This window comes from Mustelus asterias, chromosome 5 (assembly GCF_964213995.1).
Source record: "Mustelus asterias chromosome 5, sMusAst1.hap1.1, whole genome shotgun sequence".
Taxonomy (NCBI): Eukaryota; Metazoa; Chordata; class Chondrichthyes; order Carcharhiniformes; family Triakidae; genus Mustelus; species Mustelus asterias.
The window spans coordinates 49,636,288-49,663,135 of NC_135805.1; the positions used below are offsets into that span (position 1 = coordinate 49,636,288).

The 26,848-nt window shown below is 45.8% G+C and overlaps 1 protein-coding gene across 1 annotated transcript in view; it reads right to left on the reverse strand.

Annotated features, from left to right (window-relative positions):
* Positions 1-25,971, reverse strand: part of aldh8a1 (aldehyde dehydrogenase 8 family, member A1) — a 37,832-nt gene extending 11,861 nt beyond the window's left edge. The window contains exons 1-3 of the mRNA XM_078212563.1: positions 25,758-25,971; positions 5,999-6,146; positions 1,089-1,244 (exon numbers count right to left, since the gene is read on the reverse strand). Coding sequence (XP_078068689.1) covers positions 1,089-1,244; positions 5,999-6,146; positions 25,758-25,904 — 451 coding nt within the window. The 5' untranslated portion in view covers positions 25,905-25,971. The remainder of the gene's footprint in view (positions 1-1,088; positions 1,245-5,998; positions 6,147-25,757) is intronic.
* Between the last annotated feature and the right edge of the window lie 877 nt (positions 25,972-26,848).

The following is a 26,848-nucleotide window of genomic DNA, read 5'->3' on the forward strand; positions in this document are numbered from 1 at the left end:
CCTGAACCCATGCTGCATCTTCCCAATGGGACAGACTGTCATTCCAGACATCACCACCCTCTGGGTAAAAAAGTTTTTCCTCACATTCCCCCTAAACTTTCTGCCCCTCACCTTGAACCTATGTCCCCTTGTGACTAACCCTTCAACTCAGAGGAACAGCTGCTCCTTATCCATTCTGTCCATGTCTCTCAATCTTGTATATCTCGATCAGGTCACCTATCAGTCTTCTCTGCTCCAACGAAAACAACCCAAGCCGACGCAACCTCTCCTCATAACTTAAATGTTCCATCCCAGGCAGCATTCTGGTGAATCTACATCTCTCCATTTCTATCTCTGAAATTCCTCCCAGTCCCACCTCAAGACAGCCCCCCACAGAGAGCTAGCACAGAAACAACAGGTGGATAGATTCTTCGTAAGCAAGGAGGGATAGGATTTCAGGAATAGCTGAAGTGCAGATTTGAGGTTACCCTCAGATCAACCAAGATCTTATTAAATGACGGAGCATGTTGGAGGGGCTTAATGGCCTGCTCCTGATTCTCATGTTCCTCATCTCAGTCCTAAATGGCTTGGCACTTATTCTAAGACTGTGTCCCCTGGTTCTAGATTTCCCCCCCCCCCCCACCCCCCACCCCCCCAGCCAGGGGAAATGTCTTTTCTGCATCTACCCTGTCTATCTCTTTTTGAATTTTGTAAGTTTCAATGAGATCACCTCTCATTCTTCTAAATTCTAGAGAATACAGACCCAGTTTCCTCAGTCTCTCCTCATAGGACAATTCCAGTCTTTGTGGAATGCTAAACTGTGCTACAGGGTGTAAATCATTCCTCTGTTGCACTTGCGGGGTAGTTTCCCTTTTAATATTTTCAATAGTCTGTGCAGCGGGATTAACAAGATCGCTAACCAAACCTTTTGACGGCTCTCTATCTCCAAAGCCACTCCAAATTATGACATTTTAACACGAAGTGTACTTATTTTTATCACTTTCTTCTATAAAATACTCAAGCATATTTTCACAAAAATATTTTAAACTTATATATAATAATGCAAAGGAACATCATAAGCCTTCAGAATTGACTTTTTGTTGCCTTACCTACTCCTACTGGAGTCCGTGTGGTGAAGTTTGTACAGCCCATATGGTCCATCTCTGCACAATCTGTGGTGTGGTGGAGGATAGTTGAGGCAAAGAAATGGAAATTATAAACTGCTCGAGGTATTTCCATGCTTCTGGCTGCAGTTATTGTTTTTCCTGTCATTTGAAAAGGTAAAAAAAAAATCAGTATTTATGAAATGATTTTTTTGGGGCTATTTATAATACTATACTCACAATGTGGAGGCCAACAGCGCGATGGCACAGTGGTTAGCACTGCTGCCTCACAGCACCAGGGACCCAGGTTCAATTTCAGCCTCAGGTGGCTGTCTGTGTAGAGTTTGCACTTTCTCCCCGTGTCTGCCTGGGTTTCCACCGGGTGCTCAGGTTTCGTCCCACAGTCCAAGGATGTGCGGGGTTAGGCTGACTGGCCGTGCTAAATTGACCCTTGTATCAGGGGGATTAGCAGGGTAAATGTGTCGGGTCACAGGAATAGGGCCTGGGTGGGATTGTGGTCAGTACAGACTCGATGGGCTGAATGGCCTCCTTCTGTACTGTAGGGATTCTATGAAAACTTCCAGAGAATTCTCGTGTTTGCTCCCCATAGCTGTTAATATGACACAGCGAAAACCTCTATATTCTACTCATATCAGATTCCGTTTCAATGTGCAATAGTTTGTGTCACTGATGGAAATATGTCCACCGTGCACAGATCTCCACATACGTGCAAAATCCAGGTCTAAGTTCTGAGGTGGATTTGGAAGAGAAAAAAATACTTCCAAGGAGGGAGGATTCTCACCTACAGCAGCTGTCATCAGCCGCACTGAGCCTCATCATTACCCAAACCCTTCAATGGAGCACCTGGGTTAAACAATTGGACCTGGTATGTTGTATTGGACTGGGTCATCCAGATGGTCATCAAGATGTTCCTTTGCAAGCTGCCTCATGAAACACAGATGTTCATCATTTGACTCACAAGGAAACACTGAGGCTTAGCATGACAGCTCATCCTGCTCTGCAGGCCTTGACTCCAGAAAATTGGATGGGCACTTGAGGGAAATAAATTTGCAGGACTACAGTGACAGAGGAGAGGAATGGGACTGGCTGGATTACTCGGCAGGGAGCTGCCATGGGCTCGGTGGACTGAGCGGCCTCCTTCTGTACCATAATGACTCTATGACATCTCCAGCTTTTTCCAGTTCTGCCGAAAAACCATCGACTTAAAACATTAACCCAGTTTCTCACTCCTGGTGCTACCTGACTGGCTGAGTATTTTCAGTACTTTCCATTTTTATTTCAGTGAGGCATCTGTGCTTTCAGGAGAGGAAAAGAGCATGCGACAAATTAGAAAAAATAAATCTCTGGATCCTGATTAAGGATAGTCTGAGTTAGGTATGCAAAATAGCTATTTCCCATACTCAGTCTGTAAACATCCCTACATATCCTATAAAAAATATGATAAATATGATGCAGCAAGTGGTTAGGATCTGGAATGCACTGCCTGACAACGTAATGGAAACAGATTCAATCCTGGCTTTCAAAGGGCAATTATAAGCACCTGAAAAAAATTGTAAGATTACAGGGAAAGGATGGAGGCATGGGACTGGGAGAGCTGCTCTTATGGAGGCCCACTGATTGTTGCGTCTTTGGTGCAGGGAAGAACCAAAAGAGGCCTCAAAGGCCTGCCATGACATTTATTGGTAAGTCACCTCCAGGGACCAGCTTTCCTGGCTTTCAGAGGGGGAGGCGGGGAGGGGGAGGGGGAGGCGGAGGCGGTGGGGGGGGGGGGGGGGGGGGGAGGCAGAGACAGGGTGGGGGGACCAGTTACCAACCCCCCCCCCCCTCCCCCAGGATATTCTTGCAACAGCTCCAATCAGCCCACAAATTGGCATTGAATTATAAGATTAATTGCTCGCCACTGCTGGGCAAGGTAGCTGACATGACACTTCAGTCTCTGAAATTCCTCGAAGTCCCCACCTCAGGACAGCCCCCACAGAAAGCTAGCACAGAAACAACAGGCTGAGTGGCCTTCCTTCTGTGCGGTAACCATTCTATGGTTCTATGATTTCCTTTGTTGAAAGTAAAATTCAATGAGGGTGCAAATACTTGGTTTCAATTCTCAGTGTCGTGCACAGGTGTACATTTGCATGTCAGGGTGCAGCTGGAGCCTTTGCTGCGCCACATGTCTCACAGATTGAACTCAGATAATATTGGAAATACAAATATATTTGATATCATTGTTTGATGACATCAGTAGGCAAGTGAAAGATTTCCCATGGCCTATTGCATGACCCTGCAATTCTTATTGATGCTTAAATCTGCGCTTGAAATATTACATAAAGACAAGAACCTCATAAAGGGCAACATAATTAGAAGTACCGGAACAGCAAACATCTTCCAGTCCATCAGTCTTGGAGGGAACTTCCATGTGGTGATGTGCCCATGTTGTCTGCTGCCCTTGTCCTTCAAGGTGGTTAATGCTAAGGGTTTGTACGGTGCTGGCAAAGAAGTCTTGGTGAGTTGCTGCAGTGCATCTTGTAGATGGTACACATGGCTGCCACAATGGGTCAGTGGTGAATGGGGTGCTGATCAAGCAGACTGCTTTGTCCTGGTTGGTGTCAAGCTTCTTCAGTGTTGTTGGAGCTGCACTCCAAGCAAGTGGAGAGTGTTCTATCGCATTTCAAACTTGTGGCCTTAAAGACGGTTGTCAAGTTTTGGGGGAGTCAGGAGGTAAGTTATTGGCTGTAGAATTCCCAGCCTCTGACCTGCTTTTGTAGCTACAGTTTTTATATGGCTTGTCCAGATCAGTTTCTGGTCAACGGAAAATCCCAGGACGTTGATGTCGGGTATTCAGTGATGGTAATGCCATTGAATTTCAAAGGGCGATGGTTAGATACTCTCTTGTTGGAGATGGTCATTGCCTGGCTCTTGTGTGGCACAAACGTTACTGACCATTCATCAGCCAAACCTGAAAGTTATCCAGGTTTGGCTGCATATGGACAAGGACTGCTTCGGTATCTGAGGAGCCGCGTATGGTTCTAAACAATGCGTAATTATCAGTGAACATTTCAGTTCTGACCTAATGGGAGGGAAAGGTCATTGATGAAGCAGCTGAAGATAGTTGGACCTCGGACACTATCCTGAGGAACTCCTGCAGTGATGTCCTGGGACTGAACATCCACAACCATCATCCTTTGTGATAAGTATGACCCCAGTGGAGAGTTTCTCCCCTCATTCCCACTGACTTCCGTTTTGCTCGGATTGCTTGTTGCTAAACTTGGTAAGATACTAACTTGATGTCAAGGATAGTCACTCTCACCTGACCTCTTGAGTTCAGTTATTTTTGGCCATGTTTAAACCAAAGCTGTAATGAGATCAGGAGCCATGTGGTCCTAGTAGAACCAACACGGAGTGTCAGTGGAAGGCAGTGGAAGCGGGATAACTAAATATTTTTAAGGCAGAGGTAGATAGACTCTTTTTGGGCAAGTGAATCAAAAGTTATCAGGGGTAGATGGGGAATTTGGAACTCAACACAAACAAATCAGACATGATCATATTGAAGGGTGGAACAGACCAATGGGGCCAAATGGCCTACTGCTGCTGCTATTTCATAGGATAGGGCAAATTGAGAGAACCTATTTTCTCTGGTAGGGGATTTCAGTAAATAGTACATTGCTTAAAATGAGAGCTCAGCCATTCAGCAGCAATGTTGTATGAGGAACGGTTGAGGACTCTGGGTCTGTACACGTTGGAGTTTAGAAGGATGAGGGGGGATTGAAACTTATAGGATACTGCGAGGCCTGGATAGAGTGGATGTGGAGGGGATGTTTCCACCAGTAGGAAAAACTAGAACCAGAGGGCACAACCTCAGGCTAAAGGGACGATCCTTTAAAACAGAGATGAGGAGGAATTTCTTCAGCCAGAGAGTGGTGAACCTGTGGAACTCTTTGCCTCAGAAGGCTCTGGAGGCCAGGTCATTGAGTGTCTTTAAGACAGAGATAGATTGATTCTTGATTAATAATGAGATCAGGGTTATGGGGAAAAGGCAGAAGAATGGGGAATGAGAAAAATATCAGCCATGATTGAATGATGGAGCAAACTCGATGGGCCGGGTGGTCTAATTCTGCTCCCATGTCTTATGATCTTATGGTCTAATATTAGGATTCACTTCTTCACACAAAGGGTCGTGAAAATCTGCGAGTCTCCCTCGAAAAGCTATGGAGCCAATTCAAAATTTCAAAACTGGAATTGATAGATTTTTGTTAAGCTAAGTGTTAGGAGTTATGAAACCAAGGTTGGCAGTGGATGGAATTATGCTACAGGTCAGCCATGATCTAACTGAATGCAGTAACAGGTTTGAGAGACTGAAGGTCTACTCTTGTTCACATTTCCCTGTGACTTCTATGGTCTAGCTCGACCAGTTAACCGCAAGCCACTGTGATATTAAGAACTTGGAGTACTCAACTGAGAAGCCTGCACCACAGTATCATGTTCATTATGATGAAGCTCAAAATTCAGGACGACTCGTCATTTGCGCTAATATGGTTCAGGGGACTGTGCCCAAAAAATGGGCACCCTTCCCACCCAATCCCAATTGAACCCATCATCCCTATAGTCTTGTTCTAGTCTTCTTATGTTCTTGGCTTGAAGAATAAAATGATTTGTACAATCAAACAAGTGCTTAGGTTGCACAATATTTGAAGCTTATAAGCAATGTTTTTAACGAAGTCTAGATGAGTTCCATTTTAAAAGGCAATTACATTGTGTCATCAAATTGTCAAATATTGACTGCACTATCTGCTTCCCACCAATTCACCTGTGATTGCAGATGCTGCTTGGTAGAGCCCCAGCCCCATCTCTCCCACATTCAAACGCTCAACGTGCACACAGAAACAATTGGCCGCTTCTGTTACCTTGATCCTTTGATTCTGCTTGAGCAAATTCCTCCAGATGAGCTTCTATCAGGTCTGCCAGCTTATGAAGTATCTGGGAGCGCTGTAAAGGACTCTTGCTTGACCAAGCAGGGAAGGCTTCTTTGGCAGCACTTACAGCAGCATCCACCTGTCGAGAAAGAAAGTTTAAAACAACAACCAGGTCACAAGAATTTCACTTCTTCAGCACGCATTGGCTCAAGTCATTTTTCAAAATCTTCAGTGAGTAAGTGGGGTAAATTTTCCGGTCCTCCCTGCTGTGGGAATCGTCATGGGCAGGACGGACCACTTGATGGACAATTGAAAGGTCTGTTGGCCTCAGGCGAGAATTTCCAGCATCGGGAGTGGAAAATCCTGCCAAGTGGCGTTAGTTTTCTTAACTGCACCTGGATGAATGAGATCCTGTCTTTTCTGCACAATATGTTGTACATGATCAGCTGGTTAACAAAAAGCACACTCTTCTGGTAGTTTTGAATCTCTGAGAGCGTTCCCATTTCACACAGACATGTGAACAGAATATGAAGCAGAACACTGCGAATGTCAGAACTCTGAAACAAAAACAGAAAATGTTGGAAATACTCAGGAGGTCAGACAGCATCTGTAACGGGAGAAACAGAGGCTAATGACCCTCAGAAAGTTAGAGATGTAATAGGTTTGGAGCAAGGGGTGAGTGGGAGATGGACAAAAGGAAGGTCTGTGATAGGGTGAAAGACAGAAGCGATTAACGGGCAGTATGATGGCGCAGTGGTTAGTACTGCTGCCTCACAGTGCCAGGGGCCCGTGTTCGATTCCAGCCTTGGGTGACTGTCTGCGTGGAGTTTGCACATTCTCCCCATGTCTGCGTGCTCCGGTTTCCTTTCACAGTCCAAAGATGTGTGGATTGGCCATGCTAAATTGACCCTTAGTGTTCAAAGATGCGTAGGTTAGGGGGATTAACGGGGTAATTATGTGGATTAGGATGCTTTGTCAGACTCGATGGGCCTAATGGCCTCCTTCTGTACTGTAGAGATTCTATGATTTAAGAACAGAAGAATTAATCTTATAGAGTCAGAAAATTTGGACTTGGGCTCTCCGCCATGTCTCAGACTGATTCAAAGAGTTATCCGCAGTGTGCAGGTAGTTTGTACATTAATAAATGCCACCATGCCATCATTTGCACGATTTTTCATTAATTTTGCATATGCAGCATTGTTTTCATATGTGCAGCCACATGATCAGGCCATTGCTGAAGTTTCTCTCTTAAAAAATACATATATTTACCTGTTGACACTGAACTCTGCAGCAATGGTTGTGGTGCCTTTTTCTGTTCCTTAACACTACAGCACGGTATCCAATGACATTCTACCATAGGCATTTTTGGAAGAAGAAGAGGATATTCCAGGCAGGTCAGGTTGTACTAAAAGTGCTCTGCGTCTAGCTGGCAATTTTCAGGCAGAGGCCAACATATTCCCCCTTGTCCAAGGGCTGATGTCAGTGTCAGCTTTGAGGTTTTGAAAAAAGTTATGCCAAATATTTAAAGCAGACCTATGGCCAAACTCCACATACAGGCACTTCCAATGGCTGCAAACATCACGATCGCATTTTGTCTTACACGTCAGAATCATTTCAAGATGCCACTCAAGTCATTGCAAATATAAGTAAAAAAATAAGTGCATATGTGTGATCCACATCACAGCTATATTGCTTGCACAAGCCACCTAGCTCACCTTCCTTCTCATGGCAAACCAATAATGACCCAAGTATCCACCTTCTCAAAGGCAATTAGTGCTGGGCAATAAATGCCACAGTAAGAAGACTCACAACACCAGGTTAAAGTCCAACAGGTTTATTTGGTAGCAAATACCATAAGCTTTCGGAGCGCTGCTCCTTCGTCAGATGGAGTGGAAATGTGCTCTCAAACAGTGCACAGAGACACAAAATCAAGTTACAGAATACTAATTAGAATGCGAATCCCTAAAGCCAGCCAGGTCTTAAAGGTACAGACAATGTGGGTGGAGGGAGCATTAAACACAGGTTAAAGAGATGTGTATTGTCTCCAGACTAATCAGTATTCTGTAACTTGATGTTGTGTCTCTGTGCACTGTTTGAGAGCACATTTCCACTCCATCTGACGAAGGAGCAGCGCTCCGAAAGCTTATGGTATTTGCTACCAAATAAATCTGTTGGACTTTAACCTGGTGTTGTGAGACTTCTTACTGTGTTCACCCCAGTCCAACGCCGGCATCTCCACATCACAATAAATGCCAGCCTTGCCTGCAATGCCCACATCCCATAAAATAAATATAGCTCTGCAGTTTACAGACTGGCAGATTTCCCTAAGAGCGTAAGACTGCTTGGTATTGTTTTTTTAAAATTTCTATAAGTACTTAAGGGATCAAAACCACCTTTCACTCACCGAACAATACATGTCCTGGTTTATTTAATACATATGCTGTCAAATTGCTTTCCCTCAGTTTGGTGTTCAAGGGAGGAGCCGTGGCATTCATAGAATCATAGAATCCTACAGTGCAGAAGGAGGCCATTCAGCCCATCGAGTCTGCACCGACCACAATCCCTCCCAGGCCCTATCCCTATAACCCCATGCATTTACCCTAGCTAGTCCCCCTGACACTAATGGGCAATTTAGCATGGCCAATCCACCTAACCCGCACGTCTTTGGACTGTGGGAGGAAATGAAGGCCTATAGTGTGTTAGCTTTTATTAACAGGGGGTTGGAGTTTAAGAGCCGTGGGGTTATGCTGCAACTGTACAGGACCTTGGTGAGACCACATTTGGAATATTGTGTGCAGTTCTGGTCACCTCACTATAAGAAGGATGTGGAAGCATTGGAGAGAGTGCAGAGGAGATTTACCAGGATGCTGTCTGGTTTGGAGGGTAGGTCTTATGAGGAAAGGTTGAGGGAGCTAGGGCTGTTCTCTCTGGAGCGGAGGAGGCTGAGGGGAGACTTAATAGAGGTTTATAAAATGATGAAGGGGATAGATAGAGGGAACGTTCAAAGACTATTTCCTCGGGTGGATAGAGCTATTACAAGGGGGCATAACTATAGGGTTCATGGTGGGAGATATAGGAAGGATATCAGAGGTAGGTTCTTTACGCAGAGAGTGGTTGGGGTGTGGAATGGACTGCCTGCAGTGATAGTGGAGTCAGACACTTTAGGAACATTTAAGCGGTTATTGGATAGGCACATGGAGCACACCAAGATGATAGGGAGTGGGATAGCTTGATCTTGGTTTCAGATAAAGCTCGGCACAACATCGTGGGCCGAAGGGCCTGTTCTGTGCTGTACTGTTCTATGAAATTGGTGCACCCGGAGGAAACCCACACAGACACGAGGAGAATGTGCAAACTCCACACAGACAGTGACCCAAGCTGTGAATTGAACCGTGGTCCCTGGCGCTCTGAGGCAGCAGTGCTAACCACTGTGCCGCATGGTGGCACATATTTGGATTCATTTCAAATACTAACATCTTGTGAGATTTGTTCAAGTATATGTTTGATTGGTAGCTTTTCTCAACCCGGCTGGTTGAGAAAAGGGGACAGAATTCTCCCATTTCAGACCGACATAATTACCCGCTGGTGTGACCCAAGATTGGAAGGTCTGACAGGATAATGAGTGGCAGGCACAAGGCAGCATCCAGTTTGCCAGAGACTTCAAAGTTAGTGCAACAACTTTCTGCCACAGTGCTGCACTGTTGCTGACGTGCTGTTCACCATCCTGCTGGAGCAGAGTTCATGCCCTCCATCTCCATGCCAAGCTGTTCTTGATGGACAGCACCGTGCTGCTGGACCCATGGACCCTCCTGTGTCACCGAGTTTGATCTGTACAGAACCTGAGGTTGGGGTCTCCTTCCCCCTGGTCCAAACCAAAATGCTTTTATTTGACCGTTACATTCACACACCCATGGAATGGTTTTTAAAAAGTGCAATTTATTCAAAGTGATAGAGTAGCCGTGACAATGAGATGACATCAAAACTTTCTTAATTTTCCTAACCCTACCACTATATCTTGGTGCTGCCCTGACATCTGCAGCAGGGGCAGAGGCAGCCTGCTGACTACTATGCCGTGATACCTGTGATGACCTTGGCGGATGTCCTCTGGTGACCTGAGACCTGGAGGGGACCGGCCTCGTGATGGTCTCCTGCTCAGGGACAGAAGCACAGAGAGGCCAAGTTTTCCCTAATGAGCAAAGGAACCGCCATGTAATAAAACATAATTTTCAACAGAAACCATAACCATGTTATTTTCTACTAACCTGATTAAAACGTAAGTTTATAAACTACAGCAAAATCTATGCTGTGTGTTTGTTTCATTCACTTATTCTTTACTGTTTGCTGATTTGTTTTGTCAGTTGTAGCCCTGGGTCACAGTCTACTGTGGTGTTACTCTGCCACCTTCTGGAATCAAGGAAGTGCATGATGTTCTAATCCTGTGAACACAACAGCCAGGATTCTCCCAAAAAGGTTCCAAGTGTCAAATTTGCTGAAAAACTAAAGTAATTCACATTATTTTTTTCAGTGGGAATTCACACTAGAATCTCCCACACTTTGTGCAATGCAGAGTCCACCAGCGTGAATATCATTAAATTTCAAAGGGCCAGGGCCTACTCACACCGGAGTCTGACAGTTCTGGAAGTCTGCGCATGCGCAATTGCCCCAAATTGTCAGCCTCCCTCTTTGCTGGCCAGCTCGATCATTGGCCAGCCCGCGGCCCCAGCATTGCTGCCCGCCCAACCCCCCCACGGCCCGATAGCGGCCCACCCGACCACACACGGGTCAGCCCCGAACCCCCCTCCATCCCAGACAGCCCGATCTCCAGCCACCCCCAAGCCAGCAGACCAACCCCCCGGGTGGCAGACCCCATCCTCCACCCGGTAGAACCCCTCCCCTCCACCCCCCCGCAGACCACCCTCCCGGCTGACCACACCCCCCGATCGCTGATCTTCCTCTTGTCCCGACCAGATCCAAAAGCAGAGTGGCAACGGGACTCCCACCCGTACCTATGAACCCTTAGGCCATGTCCACAGCAGGCCCTGCCCCCTATGCCCCGCCCCAATAAGACCCAACCCTTGACACTGCCCGATGCCTGATGGGCAGTGCCAAGGTGCCCCCTGGGCATGGGCACTTTGCCCCTTGGGCAGTTCCAGGGGGCACAGGCTGGCACTGCCAGGGTGCCCATGCCCAGGGGGCACCACCACCCCCCCACCACCCAACCCCCTGGGGGACCCCGATATCCCCCCCTTCACTCCAGCGGGGTCATCCCGCTAGTTCCCTGCAAAAGGGGGAGCAAGTCTGAACCCTGCTGAAGTGAAATACTCCTAGTGGGGTGGGAGATGCGAGCGGGCCCAGAGAATTCAGTCCCCTGATAATGCCATTTAAATAGTATGTTAAATACTATTAAAATGCTAGCCCCGTCTCCCAGCCGGTTTCCAGCACTGCGCAGATGCCACTGGAAATTCGGGCCTGGGAAACGCAAGTGTGGCATGAACGCTCGCGGGAATCCCTCGAATCAGCCAACACACGATTCTCCCGGCCCACTGCGCTAAGATATTAACGCAGTGGGGTGGGAGAATCGTCCCCGATATATTTACCTCAGTATCTCAGCAACTGGAAGCACTACCTGGGGCAAAATCTGATCTATGAGAGTGGTTGATGATGCTGAACCCAAAAACGATTCAGAGTGACAAAAAGGATGGGTGGGTTGTTTAAAATCTCAAACACAGTCCCTGCTCATTTGATCTCCAACGTCCACTGAGCCCCCCCAGAATCTCCTACTCACATCACCTTCCTGTTCTCGAACATGTCCCTGCACTCCCCTCCCCCACAACCCCTCCATGTCAGATCAGCTGCCCACGCTGCAATCTCTGACTTCCCGATTCCACAAGCTCTACATTCTCAGAGGTTTCTACTCTACTAACTCCTATCCCCGTCACCTTCCTCTGCTATCATCGTTGTGCCATTGTGAGCCATAGACGGGGTTATCGAGGGAAGGAAAGGCTGTTGGCAAACTCTACCTTTAATTGAACATGAGGCTAACTATGCACAATGCAAACTTAACACGAGGCTCTACATAGAACTCTCTCCATCCTCTGCTGTCATGTGATCCTACATTACTGATGTAGGTTATATATTTATCTTTATACTACACTTCCTGATTAGTCGCCCCACTTTGGGATTTCCATCTTTCCTGTGATCTCACCTTCAAACCAATTCCTCACCAATGAACTCTGACCTTCCCCAAATCCTTATGTCCAGCAATGCCAGTTTTAAAATGCATTTTTTCTTGATTTCCAAGTTGGCCAGGAGGAGGCGGCCAACTCCAACTCTGATTGCTTCCTGACTGCGCCTCCCCCCCCCTCCCCGCCCCCAACCCCCCGCAACCCTCCATGAAGCCCAATGACATATCTTATTCACTTTAGTCCCTGGCTGTGATCCCCAGCCACCAGAAATACCCCTCATCCCCACCCTTCTCCATGTCATTGATGCCATATTCAGGTGGGGTATCAGCATTGCACACTTTAGCTCTGGGGGCTCGGAAGCCCAAGGCATTATGCCGGCGAGGTAGTACGAGCCTGCAGCTCATTTCAACCTCAGCACACTCTACTTATGCCTCCAGATCAAACCAGGGCTTAAGTTTCAAAGTCACTGTTTAACTACCTGTCTTCACATGTCATAGTTAATGATCTTGACCATCCTAGAGATGTCAATTTCTGGTTGCTGTTGTGAATTGGTTGGCCAGCTTTCATGAATTTTCTAGGTTGGTACGTGCCCACTCAATGCAATGTCACTTTCTTCCAAGTCACTTTGCAATTGGAACAAATGTTGGCCCAGATTCTGTGGTCAGCAGCGAAGCAAAAACAATCACCACTGACCTCAAGGAGAAATCGAGCAAGAACTTTGTCTCTCTTGGCGTACAACCAATTATAAAATTGTGCAACCGGGATTCCCAGTGTCGGGCCTCAGTGTTATTCGCAAATTGTCCAATTAGACAATAAATGAAAGAATTTTTACAGCCAACCAGGAACTGAAAAGCAGTAATTTTTGCAACAAAAAATAAATTTAGGGATTTCTAACAGTAATTAGGGAGTGGAAAAGGATAAGTTCTTGTCAGTTAAATTGATTTTTCTGATTGTTGGCTCTGGAGGCCAGGGAGAGGGGGGAGAGAAGCTGGGACAGCGAGTGACAGACCACAGTGTCAGGATTTTCATATTAATCTGTGTTTAGGCTGAATCCTGAAGTTGCCATCAGATTCAGAGTGTCAATGACTGCAAATCCCGTCAACGTCAAGATGCAACAAACTCAGATTTGAAAGATTCATTCCTAATAGCCAATGAGATGATATGTTGGACCGAAGTTTAACATTTGGACCTACTCACAGTCGGGGAAGCTGGCAGTGAGTTGAGAAACCAAAAGCTAATGCAATGGGCTTTCCAGTGACTCTTTATCTGAACCACAGCATTAGCATCACACTTCCAGATTTTCTTGATCATTTGGAACAGGCGGGTGTGATCACAACCCACACGGCGGGCGGCACGGTGGCACAGTGGTTAGCACTGCTGCCTCACAGCCCCAGGGACCCGGGTTCGATTCCGGCCTCTGGTGACTGTCTGTGTGGAGTTAGCACGCTCTCCCCGTGTCTGCGTGGGTTTCCTCCGGGTGCTCCGGTTTCCTCCAACAGCCCGAAAGACGTGCTGGTTAGGTGCATTGGCCATGCTAAATTCTCCCTCAGTGTACCCAAACAGGCACCGGAGTGTGGCGACTAGGGGATTTTCACAATAATTTCATTGCAGTGTTAATGTAAGTCTACTTGTGACGCTAATAAATAATCTTCGGTGTTTAAAGATGACAGATAGAATGGAAGCATTTTACAACTGGCAAGAGAGAGACAGCATGAAGCGATGGAGTTTCAATGGTTCTCCGAGGTGTCCCTGCACATCATGCTGTGAGCTATATGGATCCAGAGAAACATTTCCTTCCCAGCAGACAGAGGAAGAAGCCTGCCTCTTAAGTCAAACAGGCATGCCTGGAAATGGCAGTAAGTGGCAGGAGTCTGGTCTTTCGATCATGCTGTAAGACATTCAATTACTACATTAGGACTGGCCAGAAGCCTGCCACATTCCAGTGCCAACCCTCACTCTGATTGCCCCAGCCTTCCCCTGCACTACACTCAAAAGACCGACAGGCCTTGCACTCCACCCATTCTCCTTTGAACTACAGAATCATAGACTCCTACAGTGCAGAAGGGATGCATCGAGTCTGCATCAACCACAATCCCATCCAGGCCCTATCCCCATGCATTTACCCTAGCAAGTCCCCCTGGCACTAAGGGGCAATTTAGCATGTCCAATCCACCTATTCCGCACATCTTTGGAGCCACCACTGACACTCACCCTCATCTTATTGCCACCAAAACCCTTCCCTATTGTCATTCTATCCACACAAGAACACCTTCCATTTAAGAACATAAGAACTAGGAGCAGGAGCAGGCCATCTGGCCCCTCGAGCCTGCTCTGCCATTCAATAAGATCATGGCTGATCTTTCTGTGGACTCAGCTCCATTTACCCGCCCACTCACCATAACCCTTAATTCCTTTACTGTTCAAATATTTATCTATCCTTGCCTTAAAAACATTCAATGAGGTAGCCTCAACTGCTTCACTGCACAGGGAATTCCACAAATTCACAAACCTTTGTGTGAAGAAGTTCCTCCTCAACTCAGTCCTAAATCTGCTTCCCCTTATTTTGAGGCTATGCCCCCTAGTTCTAGTTTCACCCGCCAGTGGAAACGACTTTTCTGCTTCTATCCCTTCATAATCTTATATATTTCTATAAGATCTCCCCTCATTCTTCTGAATTCCAATGAGTATAGCCCCAGTCTACTCAGTCTCTCCTCATAAGCCAACCCTCTCAACTCCGGAATCAACCTAGTGAATCTCCTCTGCACCCCCTCCAGTGCCAGTATATCCTTTCTCAAGTAAGGAGACGAAAACTGTACACAGTACTCCACATGTGGCCTCACCAGCACCTTATACAGCTGCAACATAACCTCGCTGTTTTTAAACTCCATCCCTCTAGCAATGAAGGACAAAATTCCATTTGCCTTCTTAATTACCTGCTGCACCTGGATTCCAACTCCTTGAGATTCCTGCACAAGGACACCCAGGTCCCTCTGCACAGCAGCATCCTGCAATTTTTTAACATTTAAATAATAGTCCATTTTGCTGTTATTCCTACCAAAATGGATGACCTCACATTTATCAACATTGTACTCCATCTGCCAGACCCTCGCCCACTCACTTAGACTATCTATATCCCTTTGCAGACTTTCAGCATCCTCTGCACACTTTGCTCTTCCACCCATCTTAGTGTCATCTGTGAATTTTGACACACTACACTTGGTCCCCAACTCCAAATCATTTATGTAAATCGTAAACAATTGCGGTCCCAACACTGATCCCTGAGGCACACCAGGGATTTCTCACACTCCTTGTAGCACTGAGCAAAGAACACCCGGGAGAGGCAGAGAACCAGGGCTGGCCCTCCAGTCATAGCCACCCTGACCACTGTGGAGGATAACACACTGGTGACGTGCATAGTCTCAGCGCGTATGGCCATTGGTGGTGGACAGATGAGAATTTCACACCTTCCAGCTGACAGAATTAGATTATCACACAGCCACAAGCACATAGCACTCACTCATAATGACGTAATGTCGGCAACCACTGAAATATGATCACCTGCACACTGTTGACTCTGAACCCTTTCATCTGCTCAGGTTTAATTCATGTCTTTCATTAGCCACAGATCCTGAAAACATCACGTAGGAGCTGGTGCCAAAAGTGGACAAAGATTCCTCACAGACCCACTGAACAAACAACATCACACAACTCTAGTGCAACATCTACCAGTTCAGAGACACACACCTTAGCAGGGTGTTCAACACTGGGAGCTAGGTAATCACCCATGCATCCTCATTGTAGGACGCAGGGATCTCCAAGCTCTGCTCAGCTGAAAACAGTGCTGAGCTTTAAGGACCATTGAGGAAGAGAACTATTTTGGAGCCTCTTCCACCTTCAGGTATCATGTGGTAAGAGGGTGTTGGAAACCAGAGATTTCCATTGGATTGGTCCATGATTATGGTTGGCAAGGTACTGCAGTGGCTTATTGTTGCCCTCTGCAGTATGGCTGATCAGGAAACTCTCCAACTCTCTACCACCTACCACCAGGCATGCTGGAAGGATCTACAGACTGGTAATCAATCTGTTTGATCATGTTATGAACATACCTTTTGTGTCCATCAAGTCCAGAAGTGAGACTTGAACCCGGAGTTTCTGGCCCAGGGATGCTCCCACTGTACTGCAAGACTGCAGCAATAGCAGTAAATATGTGAGGTTCTATTCTATTATTGTCCACAGGCACAGCACACCCTTACAAAGAGATTGGGGGAGATCATCTCAAACATGAGTGCCATATAAGGTCTTTGCATTCATGGAAAGAGTGGACACTCCATTGTGCATCAAGCTCAGCAGGCAACTGAGTGCATGCTAGTCCTGACCAATGGCCTGCACACTCAAGTTGTCACTTCAAACAGGGTGGAGGAGAGCTTTGCTTTGGCCATTCAATGCTTCAGTCAAGTGCAGTAAGTGTTTCTCAGCTGTTGGCTAGCAGGGAAGTGTGAATGGGCCATGAGAGGGAAGATGAGGAAAGGACACATGGAAGTGGAATTTCTGCTTCATGCTTCCAACACACCCACCCAGCCTCAGACAGATGCTCACTCATATCTTTAGGTGCAGGTTGGGCAATCTTTGGTGGGACCTTCATAGGTTCCAAGATTAGAGCATTTCAGCAGTCAGAGCAGGAGAAATGAGAGGCTGGTCACTAGCTCTGCTGAAGGGGTAACACCATGCATAATAGTAGGGAAAGGAAAAGAAAAACATTGTAATTTCACAGCAGAAATCATTTGGATGTTTAAAAGTTTGTTAAGTTATCAGTTTTATTCTAAATGGGTTTTTTTGTTCGTTCACAGGATGTGGGCGTCACTGGTTAGGCCAACATTTAATGCCCATCCCTAATTGCCTAGAGGAGGTGTTAGTGAGTCACATATGGACCATAAGTTTTATTTCAAAGCTCTATTGTCCAGTCATCCTCCTGGTGCCTGTTGCCTGCCAAATTTCCTTCAGCCGCGAGTAAAATGGTATGACAAGAGTAGAAAACAAGCAATGGAGGTCAGTGACAGCGCTGGACTGGTGACTATGAGAATAGCTTGTGCTCAATACTCAATTTAGCACATGGTAACAGCAGACCCACCTCTCCCAAAGAGATTTCCCACACACTAATTAGTGTATTCCTGTCAAACACAGAAGACGGGGGCCGGCTTTTATCGATGTTTTAACATCCTATGTGCACCCTTGGCAGGTTATAATTTCTCTCATTACATCCATCTGATCATACAAATATGGCGTGGGGATAGCTCTGAATGCACTCAATTATAAAAGAGTTAGTGTCTTCTATGGAGGTGGTTTAAAAAATTACACAAAAAAGGTATTTTTGTGTAACTTTGGGGACATGTAAATACAAGTTGCTTGTCTAGGATTTCAGACAGTTCCCATCACAAGTCAGTAAAAAGTGAATAAGGAGTCAAGCTGTCTCCAGCTTGAAATATTTCTGTTACCTTGGGCTGTGGTTCACGTTGTAAGTTCTTCAATGGCACGGATTGAGGAAAGCTGTCCACAAAGATCGAACAACAGGGATTTCTCTTTTCCCACGGCAGTTTATATCTAGTGACAAGTCAAGAGAATGTCTTCTCCAGTGGCGAGTTTGGTGGTATGGGGATATTTAGTCAGGCAGGAGGATGTTAGGTGGGGGCCCCTGCCACCTCCTCGCCTCTGCCCTCAATGTGAGCAATGATTGTCCACTTAAGGGACTCACCCCATCAGTGCTGGCAGCCACAAACAAACCCTGGTGTATTTACTTGCAGGCTGTCAGGAAGGATTCCTCATTCAAATGCATTCAATACCTGATCGAGAGGACTCAGCATTGCTGGGTCCTTGATCTCAGGGGAACGTCCGCTGCTGGTCTGTTAAATACCTCAGTGGCACAAGATGCGGTCTACCTGGAAGAAGGAATGGGGTGGGTCTCAGCCCAGACCGCTGTTGCCTCCAGATGATTCTGCTCTTGGCGTACAGCAGAGTAATGTCAGCAAGCAAGTAATCAGCCAATCACAAACAACACATCAGGAAGTTAAAAGCACCTTCACTTTCAGTTACATTTTCAGATCATGATATAAACGATTATAATTGGATTAAGATAGAATTCAATGTAGGAAAATGTGAGATTGTTCATTTTGGAAGAAAGAATGAGAATATGGATTATTATTTAAATGGAGAGAGACTGCAGAAAGGTGAAGCACAAAAGGGAATTGAGGATCCTTGTTCATGAAAGGCAGAAAGCTAGCAAACAGGTGCAGAAGGTAATAGGGAAGGCAAATGGAATACTGACTTTTATTTCAAGGGGCTGGAGTATAAAAGCAAAGAGGTGTTGCTGCAACTGTACAAGGTACGAGTGAGGCCACATTTAGAATACTATGTACAGTTTTGGTCCCCTTATTTAAGGAAAGATATATTATCATTGGAGGCAGTACAGAGGAGATTTACTAGGATGACCCCAGTTATGAAGGGGCTGCCATATGAGAAAAGATTAAACAGATTGGGTCTGCACTCCTTGGAGTTCAGAAGAATGAGGTGATATGATTAAAACATATAAAATTCTTAGGGGGATAGACATGGTAAATGTTGGGAGGATGTTTCCTCTCATGGGAGAGTGTAGGGCCATAGGGCATAGTTGCAGAATGAGGGTGGTGTCATTTAAGATAGATTTGAGGAAGAGTTTATTCTCACAGAGTGGTGAATCTTTGGAATTCTTTACCACAGGAATCTGGGAAAGATGAGTCCTTGAACATTTTCAAGGCAGAGACCGATAGTTTTTTAATCATTTTGATTCATTTTGGTAGGACAAATTTAAATGTGGATTACAGGGTCAACGGCAGGGTTCTGAGGAATGTGGAGGAACAGAGAGATCTTGGGGTTCATATCCACAGATCTCTGAAGGTTGCCACTCAAGTGGATAGAGCTGTGAAGAAGGTCTATAGTGTGTTAGCGTTTATTAACAGGGGGTTTGAGTTTAAGAGCCGTGGGGTTATGCTGCAACTGTACAGGACCTTGGTGAGACCACATTTGGAATATTGTGTGCAGTTCTGGTCACCTCACTATAAGGATGTGGAAGCATTGGAGAGAGTGCAGAGGAGATTTACCAGGATGCTGCCTGGTTTGGAGGGTAGGTCTTATGAGGAAAGGTTGAGGGAGCTAGGGCTTTTCTCTTTAGAGTGGAGGAGGATGAGAGGCGACTTAATAGAGGTTTATAAGATGATGAGGGGGATAGATAGAGTGGACGTTCAGAGACTATTTCCTCGGGTGGATGTAGCTGTTACTAGGGGGCATAACTATAAGGTTCATGGTGGGAGATATAGGAGGGATGTCTGAGGTAGGTTCTTTACTCAGAGAGTGGTTGGGGTGTGGAATGGACTGCCTGCTGTGATAGTGGAGTCAGACACTTTAGGAACTTTCAAGCGGTTATTGGATAGGCACATGAGCGGCACGGGCTTGGAGGGCCGAAGGGCCTGTTCCTGTGCTGTATTGTTCTTTGTTCTTTTATGAACGGAGTGGGAATGGAGGGATACAAAAGAATGGTCTAGTTTGGACCAGAGAGTGGCACGGGCTTGGAGGGCCTGTTCCTGTGCTGTATTGTTCTTTGTTCTTTATGGAGCACACCAGAATGATAGGGAGTGGGATAGCTTGATCTTGGTTTCGGACAAAGCTCGGCACAACATCGAGGGCCGAAGGGCCTGTTCTGTGCTGTACTGTTCTATGTTAATCACTGGGGAAGTAAGGGTTACGGCGAAAAGGCAGGAAAGTGGACTTATTGAGTGTTAGATCAGCCATGATCTTAATAAATGGCGGAGCAAGCTGAAAGGGCTGAATAGCCTACTCCTTCAGAGAAACCCTACAGTGCAGAAAGAGGCCATTCGGCCCATCGAGTCTGCACCAACCACAATCCCACCCAGGCCCTACCCCCATATCCCTTCATATTTTACCCGCTAATCCCTCTCATCTACACATCCCAGAACACTAAGGGGCAATTTTTTTTTTAGCATAGCCAATCAACCTAACCCGCACATCTTTGGACTGTGGGAGGAAACCGGAGCACCCGGAGGAAACCCACGCAGACACGAGGAGAATGTGCAAACTCCACACAGACAGTAACCCAAGCCAGGAATTGAACCCAGGTCCCTGGAGCTGTGAAGCAGCAGTGCTTACCACTGTGCTACCGTGCCTCCTGTTCCCATTTCTTATTATCTTATGGTCTTAAAAAAAGGAAAAGGTTTAGTTTACAAAAAAACTATTATTTAATGGAGAAATTTGACATTCGACAAATATAAGATTAGCCATTCAGGGCCAATGAGGGTGCTGAGGCAAAAGTTGGTACGTCATTCAAAACCCAGCTACACTTCATTCATCAAACTGTAACCATTTCAATGACTTTTACAGCTCGGCCAACTCTGTAAGAGTGGAAATTCTCACCAAGTAATTTACTCTCCATTGGTTGCAATCTGTGTAACGGAGGAGGGCAGTGTCAACAGCACATCCTCTGGAGAAGCATAGAATCACTGACAGAAACTTCCAGATTACTACAGCATCATTCTGCACATGTGCAGACCCCAAAGGTTGCTGTCAGTGAAGTAACGATGGCAAACATTGACAGTTTTGCTGACATGACCATTGCAAAATCTAGGCCAGTACATTTCCAAACGCCTGTCTTAAACAATACAGAATTAAGGTAGCCATTCACTGGCAGCAACTCTCATTTCATAAGGTTTGTCAATTGTTTAAATGGTTATTTTCACTTAAAAATAATTTTTCACTTATTCAGAACGATCGCTGTTACTGAAACCAGCAAGTGAGAAGCTCTTTGTACCACAACACCGCTTTGTAATTAATCATTACTTCAGGGTACACTGTTAAATACACATGTTCAGTTTGAAGTGCTAAAGGTTATTGATAATGCAGCAAACAGATCTTGTGATATTTAGATTGCATAAAACATCTGACAATTATTTATTTTAAAGGTACAACAGTTTCAGAGAACTATATTCTGACAGGGGTGTTCAACATATCGTGACATTTACGTTATTTTGTTTTACAGTCAAACATATTGAACAGTGCATTATGTTTAAAATGTACATCTGAAGTTACTACTGACTCAGAATTAACAACCCTACCTTTTTCAATTTTCATTTCATTCTCTATTTTAACAGGTTAACAAGCCATATTGGAAGAAAAGACTTATACAAGCCTTTTGTTATAATAGAGTTCAAAAATCTATGATTGTGGGTAGCTGAAGCAGGATTTCTGTGCAGGTTAATTGGGGAATTTGATAAAGTTTAAAAGCCACTGATGCTAAAAACATCCGTTCGTCAGCTGACAATCAACAACACTTTCATGGGTACTATTAATGAGACGAGCTTTTTAATTCCAGATATTTTAATTGAATTTAATTTTCACTCGCTGCCGTGGTAGGATTCAAACCCATATCCTCAGAGCAAATGGGACACTTGCATTTATCAATTGTGGCACAGAGTACAAGAGCAAGGAGGCAATGTTGGAGTTATTCAGACCATTGGTTAGGCCACAACTGGAATACTGTGTGCCGTTCTGGTCACCTCACTATCGAAAGGCTGTGATAGCACTAGAGGAGGTACAGAGGAGATTCAGCAGGATGTTGCCTGGGATGGAACATTTGAGCTATAAGAAGAGATTGGATAGGCTTGGATTGTTTTCTTTAGCAGAGAAGGCTGAGGGGGGGGGACACGATTGAGGTGTATAAGATTATGAGGGTATGGACAGATGAGTAGGGAGCAGCTGTTTCCTTGACTGAGTGGTCAATCACAAGGTGACATAGTTTTAGGTCAGGGGCAGGAGATTCAGAGGGGATTTGAAAAATAAATTTCACTCAGAGGGTGGTGGGAATCTGGAATGCACTGTTCGGGAAGGTAGTGTCGAGCAGAATCCTTATAACCTTTTAAAAATATTTAAATGAGCACTTGAAATATCATAACATTCAAGGATATGGGACACTGTCATAGCTTGGTATGGCTCTTGCTCTGTCCAAGACCGCAAGAAACTACAAAGGGTCGTAAACGAACCCCAGTCCATCACGCAAACCAGCCTCCCATCCATTGACACTGTCTACACTTCCCGCTGCCTTGGAAAAGCAGCCAGTATAATCAAGGACACCACGCACCCCAGACAATCTCTCTTCCATCTTCTTCCGTCAGGAAAAAGATACAAAAGTCTGAGGTCACATACCAACCGACTCAAGAGCAGCTTCTTCCCCACTGCCATCAGAATGGGCCTACCTTGCATTAAGTTGATCTTTCTCTCCCCCCCAGCTATGGCTGTAACACTACATTCTCCACTCTCTCATTCCCTTCTCTATGTACGGTACGCTTTGTTTGTATAGTGCGCAAGAAATAATACTTTTCACTGTATACTAATACATGTGACAATAATAAATCAAATCAAAAATGTGATTAGTGCGTCTTTTGTGGTAATAATCATCATTGCTGACACGATGGGCCGAAGGGCCTTTGCTGCACTGTATCACTCCATGACTCTATTACCCTGAGCGTCTGGATTACTAATCCAATGACATTACTACTCGGTTACTGTCTCCCAGACAGTCAGTGCTAGGAATATCATTCAGTGCCAATGCAAAGGTCAATCCTAACTCAATGGAATATGTAAAGTATATTAAAACACAGGTACATATATAGTGTGACTGCAATCTGCCATTCAAATATTCACTTCTAACTCCCTTATATTATTATCATAGCTTTACAAGTTTGGCTCATTTTTGAAGTTAATATCCGACACATATGTTGTACTCGTTTAACATGTGAAAATAATTTCATTACTTCATGCAGCTATTGATGTGTATTGTAAAGTTGCCAGTTATGTAGCCAATTTAACATTAATTCACTTTAATGATGTTTAAAAGTGAATGTTGTTCCATCAACGAGAATAGTTTTTGTGTTTGGAATCAAGAATTTGGTATCAATCACTTCTAGATTTTATCTTCCTTGTAGCCATGATGTTTTCATTTCTCAGTTTGTATAAGAATCATAGAATCCTACAGTGCAGTAGGAGGCCATTCAGCCCATCGAGTCTGCACCCACCACAATCCCACCCAGACCCCATCCCCATAATCCCATGCATTTACCCTAGCTAATCCCCCTGATACTAAGGGGCAAATTACCATAGCCAATCAACCTAACCCACACATCTTTGGACTGTGGGAGGAAACTGGAGCACCCGGAGGAAACCCATGCAGACACGAGGAGAATGTGCAAACTCCACACAGACAGTGACCCAAGCCGGGAATCGAACCCGGGTCCCTGGCACAATGAGGTAGCAGTTCCAAACACTGTGCCACCGTGCCACCCTAAAGCTGCACATTAATCCCACATTGGCAGCAGAAAACAATTTGTGATTTTCTGGAACCTTTTATCCTGTACATCCTGTTTTCACTTAAATATCAATATAGCATATGTTTACATTAAGCACTATTTCACTGAGGGAAACATTATTTGGCCAAACCATAATCCTCTAAAAACTATGATATCACATGGTAACCCACAGTAATTTCTTTAGTATGGATTACAATGGCCAGAGAAATGCATGGTATAACAAACAGACTACATAGGTGGAATCTTCCACTCTGAAGTCTAAGTTCAGTTATAGGTGCAGAAGTGCAGCAAAACCCATGCGGGTAGAGGCAGGAAGACTGAACATATGCAATCTTGCACGGTTCAGCTCATTACTTATGCATCTGCACAGAGCACAGTGAATCGTGGTGGAGCTCCCCACTGTCACCTCATGGGTTTGAAGGTCTGGATGTTATGTTTAAAGAGGAACTGGACAGCTTCCTATACCCCCATTCCCTTCATCTGCCTCCCAGGTCCAGCCTGCGCACCACTCTTCTACTCTACCCTTCCCCCCACCCCTGTCTCTTCAACATCCAGCCCTCGCACAGCTTGTGCTACTGGCATCCGATGAGTGAAGTTATGAGCAATCCGCAAGAAGGTGAAAGTAGCACCTACTGATCTCAAAGCCATGGAAGAAGTGAAGCTCGCCAGGTGCATGCCACTTATGTAAAGTCATAAAACTGAACATTCTAATTTCCCACTGGTGGGGAACTTAATTTTCCGGGGAAACTTAGTTCTGGCGAGGTGACCTATTAATGAGCATGCATGACATTCTAATGCATAAAAAAGGCCTGTTGGACATTGCTGGTTGGGAAGCTCAGCCAGCCTTTCAAGTCCTGAGAACACAATTCCAGCAGTTCCTCCTGACGTTAGGAAACTGATTTTTGGCCTTACTCCAAATTAAGCCCCCAAGCTCGCCATGCTTCCCCTCGCTGTCGGGATCGGAAGATTCATAAGAGCATAAGAACTAGGAGCAGGAGTAGGCCATCTGGCCCCTCGAGCCTGCCCCGCCATTCAATAAGATCATGGCTGATCTTTTCTTGGACTCAGCTCCACTTAACCGTCCCCTCACCATAACCCTTAATTCCTTTACTATTCAAAAATGTATCTATCCTTGCCTTAAAAACATTCAATGAGGTAGCCTCAACTGCTTCACTGGGCAGGGAATTCCACAGATTCACAACCCTTTGTGTGAAGAAGTTCCTCAACTCAGTCCTAAATCTGCTTCCCCTTATTTTGAGGTTATGCCCCCTAGTTCTAGTTTCACCCGCCAATGGAAACAACTTCCCTGCTTCTATCTTATCTATTCCCTTCGTAATCTTATATGTTTCCGCCCTGCGTTACTGCCAGACAGTTTGTAAATGTAAAATTTAATATGCTAAATATGCTCCATATGTCTGCAACGTTGCAAGCTTTTTAAAAAATGTATTCATGTGGTGTGGACATCGCTGGCAAGGCCAGCGTTTGTTGCCCGTCCCTAGCCACCTTTGACAACAGTAATGAGTCAACCGTATTGCTGTGGGTTAACCTGGTGTTGTTAAACTTCTTACTGGGTCACATATAGCACAGTAAGAAGAGTGACCAGAGAGTGAAGCTGGTTCGACAAAACCAGCTCAGCTTTAACTGAGGATTTTTGTTATTTTTCCCTCTCTCTGGGATGGGATTATTGTCAGCAACTGGATCTTCTTACTGTGCTTACCCCAGTCCAACGCCGGCATCTCCACATCAGGGTCACATATAGTCCAGTTGTGTGGCTTTTACTACCAAATAAACCTGTTGGACTTTAACCTGGTGTTGTTAAACTTCTTACTGGGTCACATATAGTCCAGACCGGGTGAGGATGGCAGATTTCCCTCCCAAAAGGGCATTATTTGTCAAAAGAAAAGGACCTGATGAACCAGATGGGTTTTTGAAACCACCAATCGATGGTGGTTTCATGGTCACCCTTACTGAGGCTAGCTTTCAATTAATTTAATTTAAACCCAGCTGCACGCACCCTGCACATTGCAATCGCTTTGTAATCGGCTTCCGAGGATTATTCCACTTGCCAATGTAACTGGACAATCATAATGACAACACTACTGCAATTTTACAATGAGCTGACAGATGATGCGTGTACCGCTGCTTGGGGGGGACCAGCCTCACCTCCTCCTCGCCACTGTCTGGCACTCTGCAGTACACATCTCCAGAGGAAGGGTCATAGGAATCGAGGTGCCTGGAGCACGGCACAAATTTCCCACCGATGTAATTCTCCAGTATCAGGTGTGTTCTCTGGTGGGCCATTTTAGGCATGTTTGCTGGAGGCGATGCAGCAGCGCAGACACCGCCGCGCGAGCCGACAGGAGCCGCTTCCCCGCCCCCCCCCCACTCCCAGGAGCGGCTGAGTGATGGGCGCCGCGGCCAATCAGCGGCGCCGGCTCTCCACCGCGGCTGTCAATCAAGCTGCGGCTGCACCAATAGGCGGCGGAGAAGGGGGCGGACTCCGGGCCCTTCACACCTTGACTAGCGCCTCAGTGCACTGTCCATCCCTTTCATTGGCTCTACCAAGAGGAGGGGGAGGGGGGTGAGGACAGGAGGAGTCCAAACTCCAGGGAAGCTGGTTCGACAAAACCAGCTCAGCTTTAACTGAGGATTTTTGTTTTTTTCCCCTCTCTCTGGGATGGGATTATTGTCAGCAACTGGATCCAGACTTGATCAGGTTCAGAAATGTTAGGAGTGGGACTCATGGCCCAAAGACAGCAGTGAGACAGCACAGTGGCATTTTAAAACATGATCTCCCACTCCACCTGAGGAAGGAGCAGCGCGCTCCGAAAGCGAGTGGCGTTTGCTACCAAATAAACCTGTTGGACTTTAACCTGCTGTTGTTAGACTTCTTACTAGATTTTAAAACACCTACAGGACTTGGAATTTGTTGAGCATTTTTTAAAAATTTCAGTGTAAAATCAGTGCACCTTAGTTCATGGACAGTTCATGGGTAGCAGGTCGGCACAGTGGTTAGCACTGTTGCCTCACAGCACCAGGGACCCGGGTTCAATTCCGGCCTCGGATCACTGTCTGTGTGGGGTTTGTGCGTTCTCCCCATGTGTTGCGTGGGTTTCCTCCGGGTGCTCTGTTTTCCTCCCAGAGTCCAAAGGTGTGCAGTTTAGATGGATTGGCCATGCCAAATTGACCCTAGTGTCAGCGGGATTAGCAGAGTCAATGAGGCTTACGGGAATAGGGCCTGGATGGGATTGTGA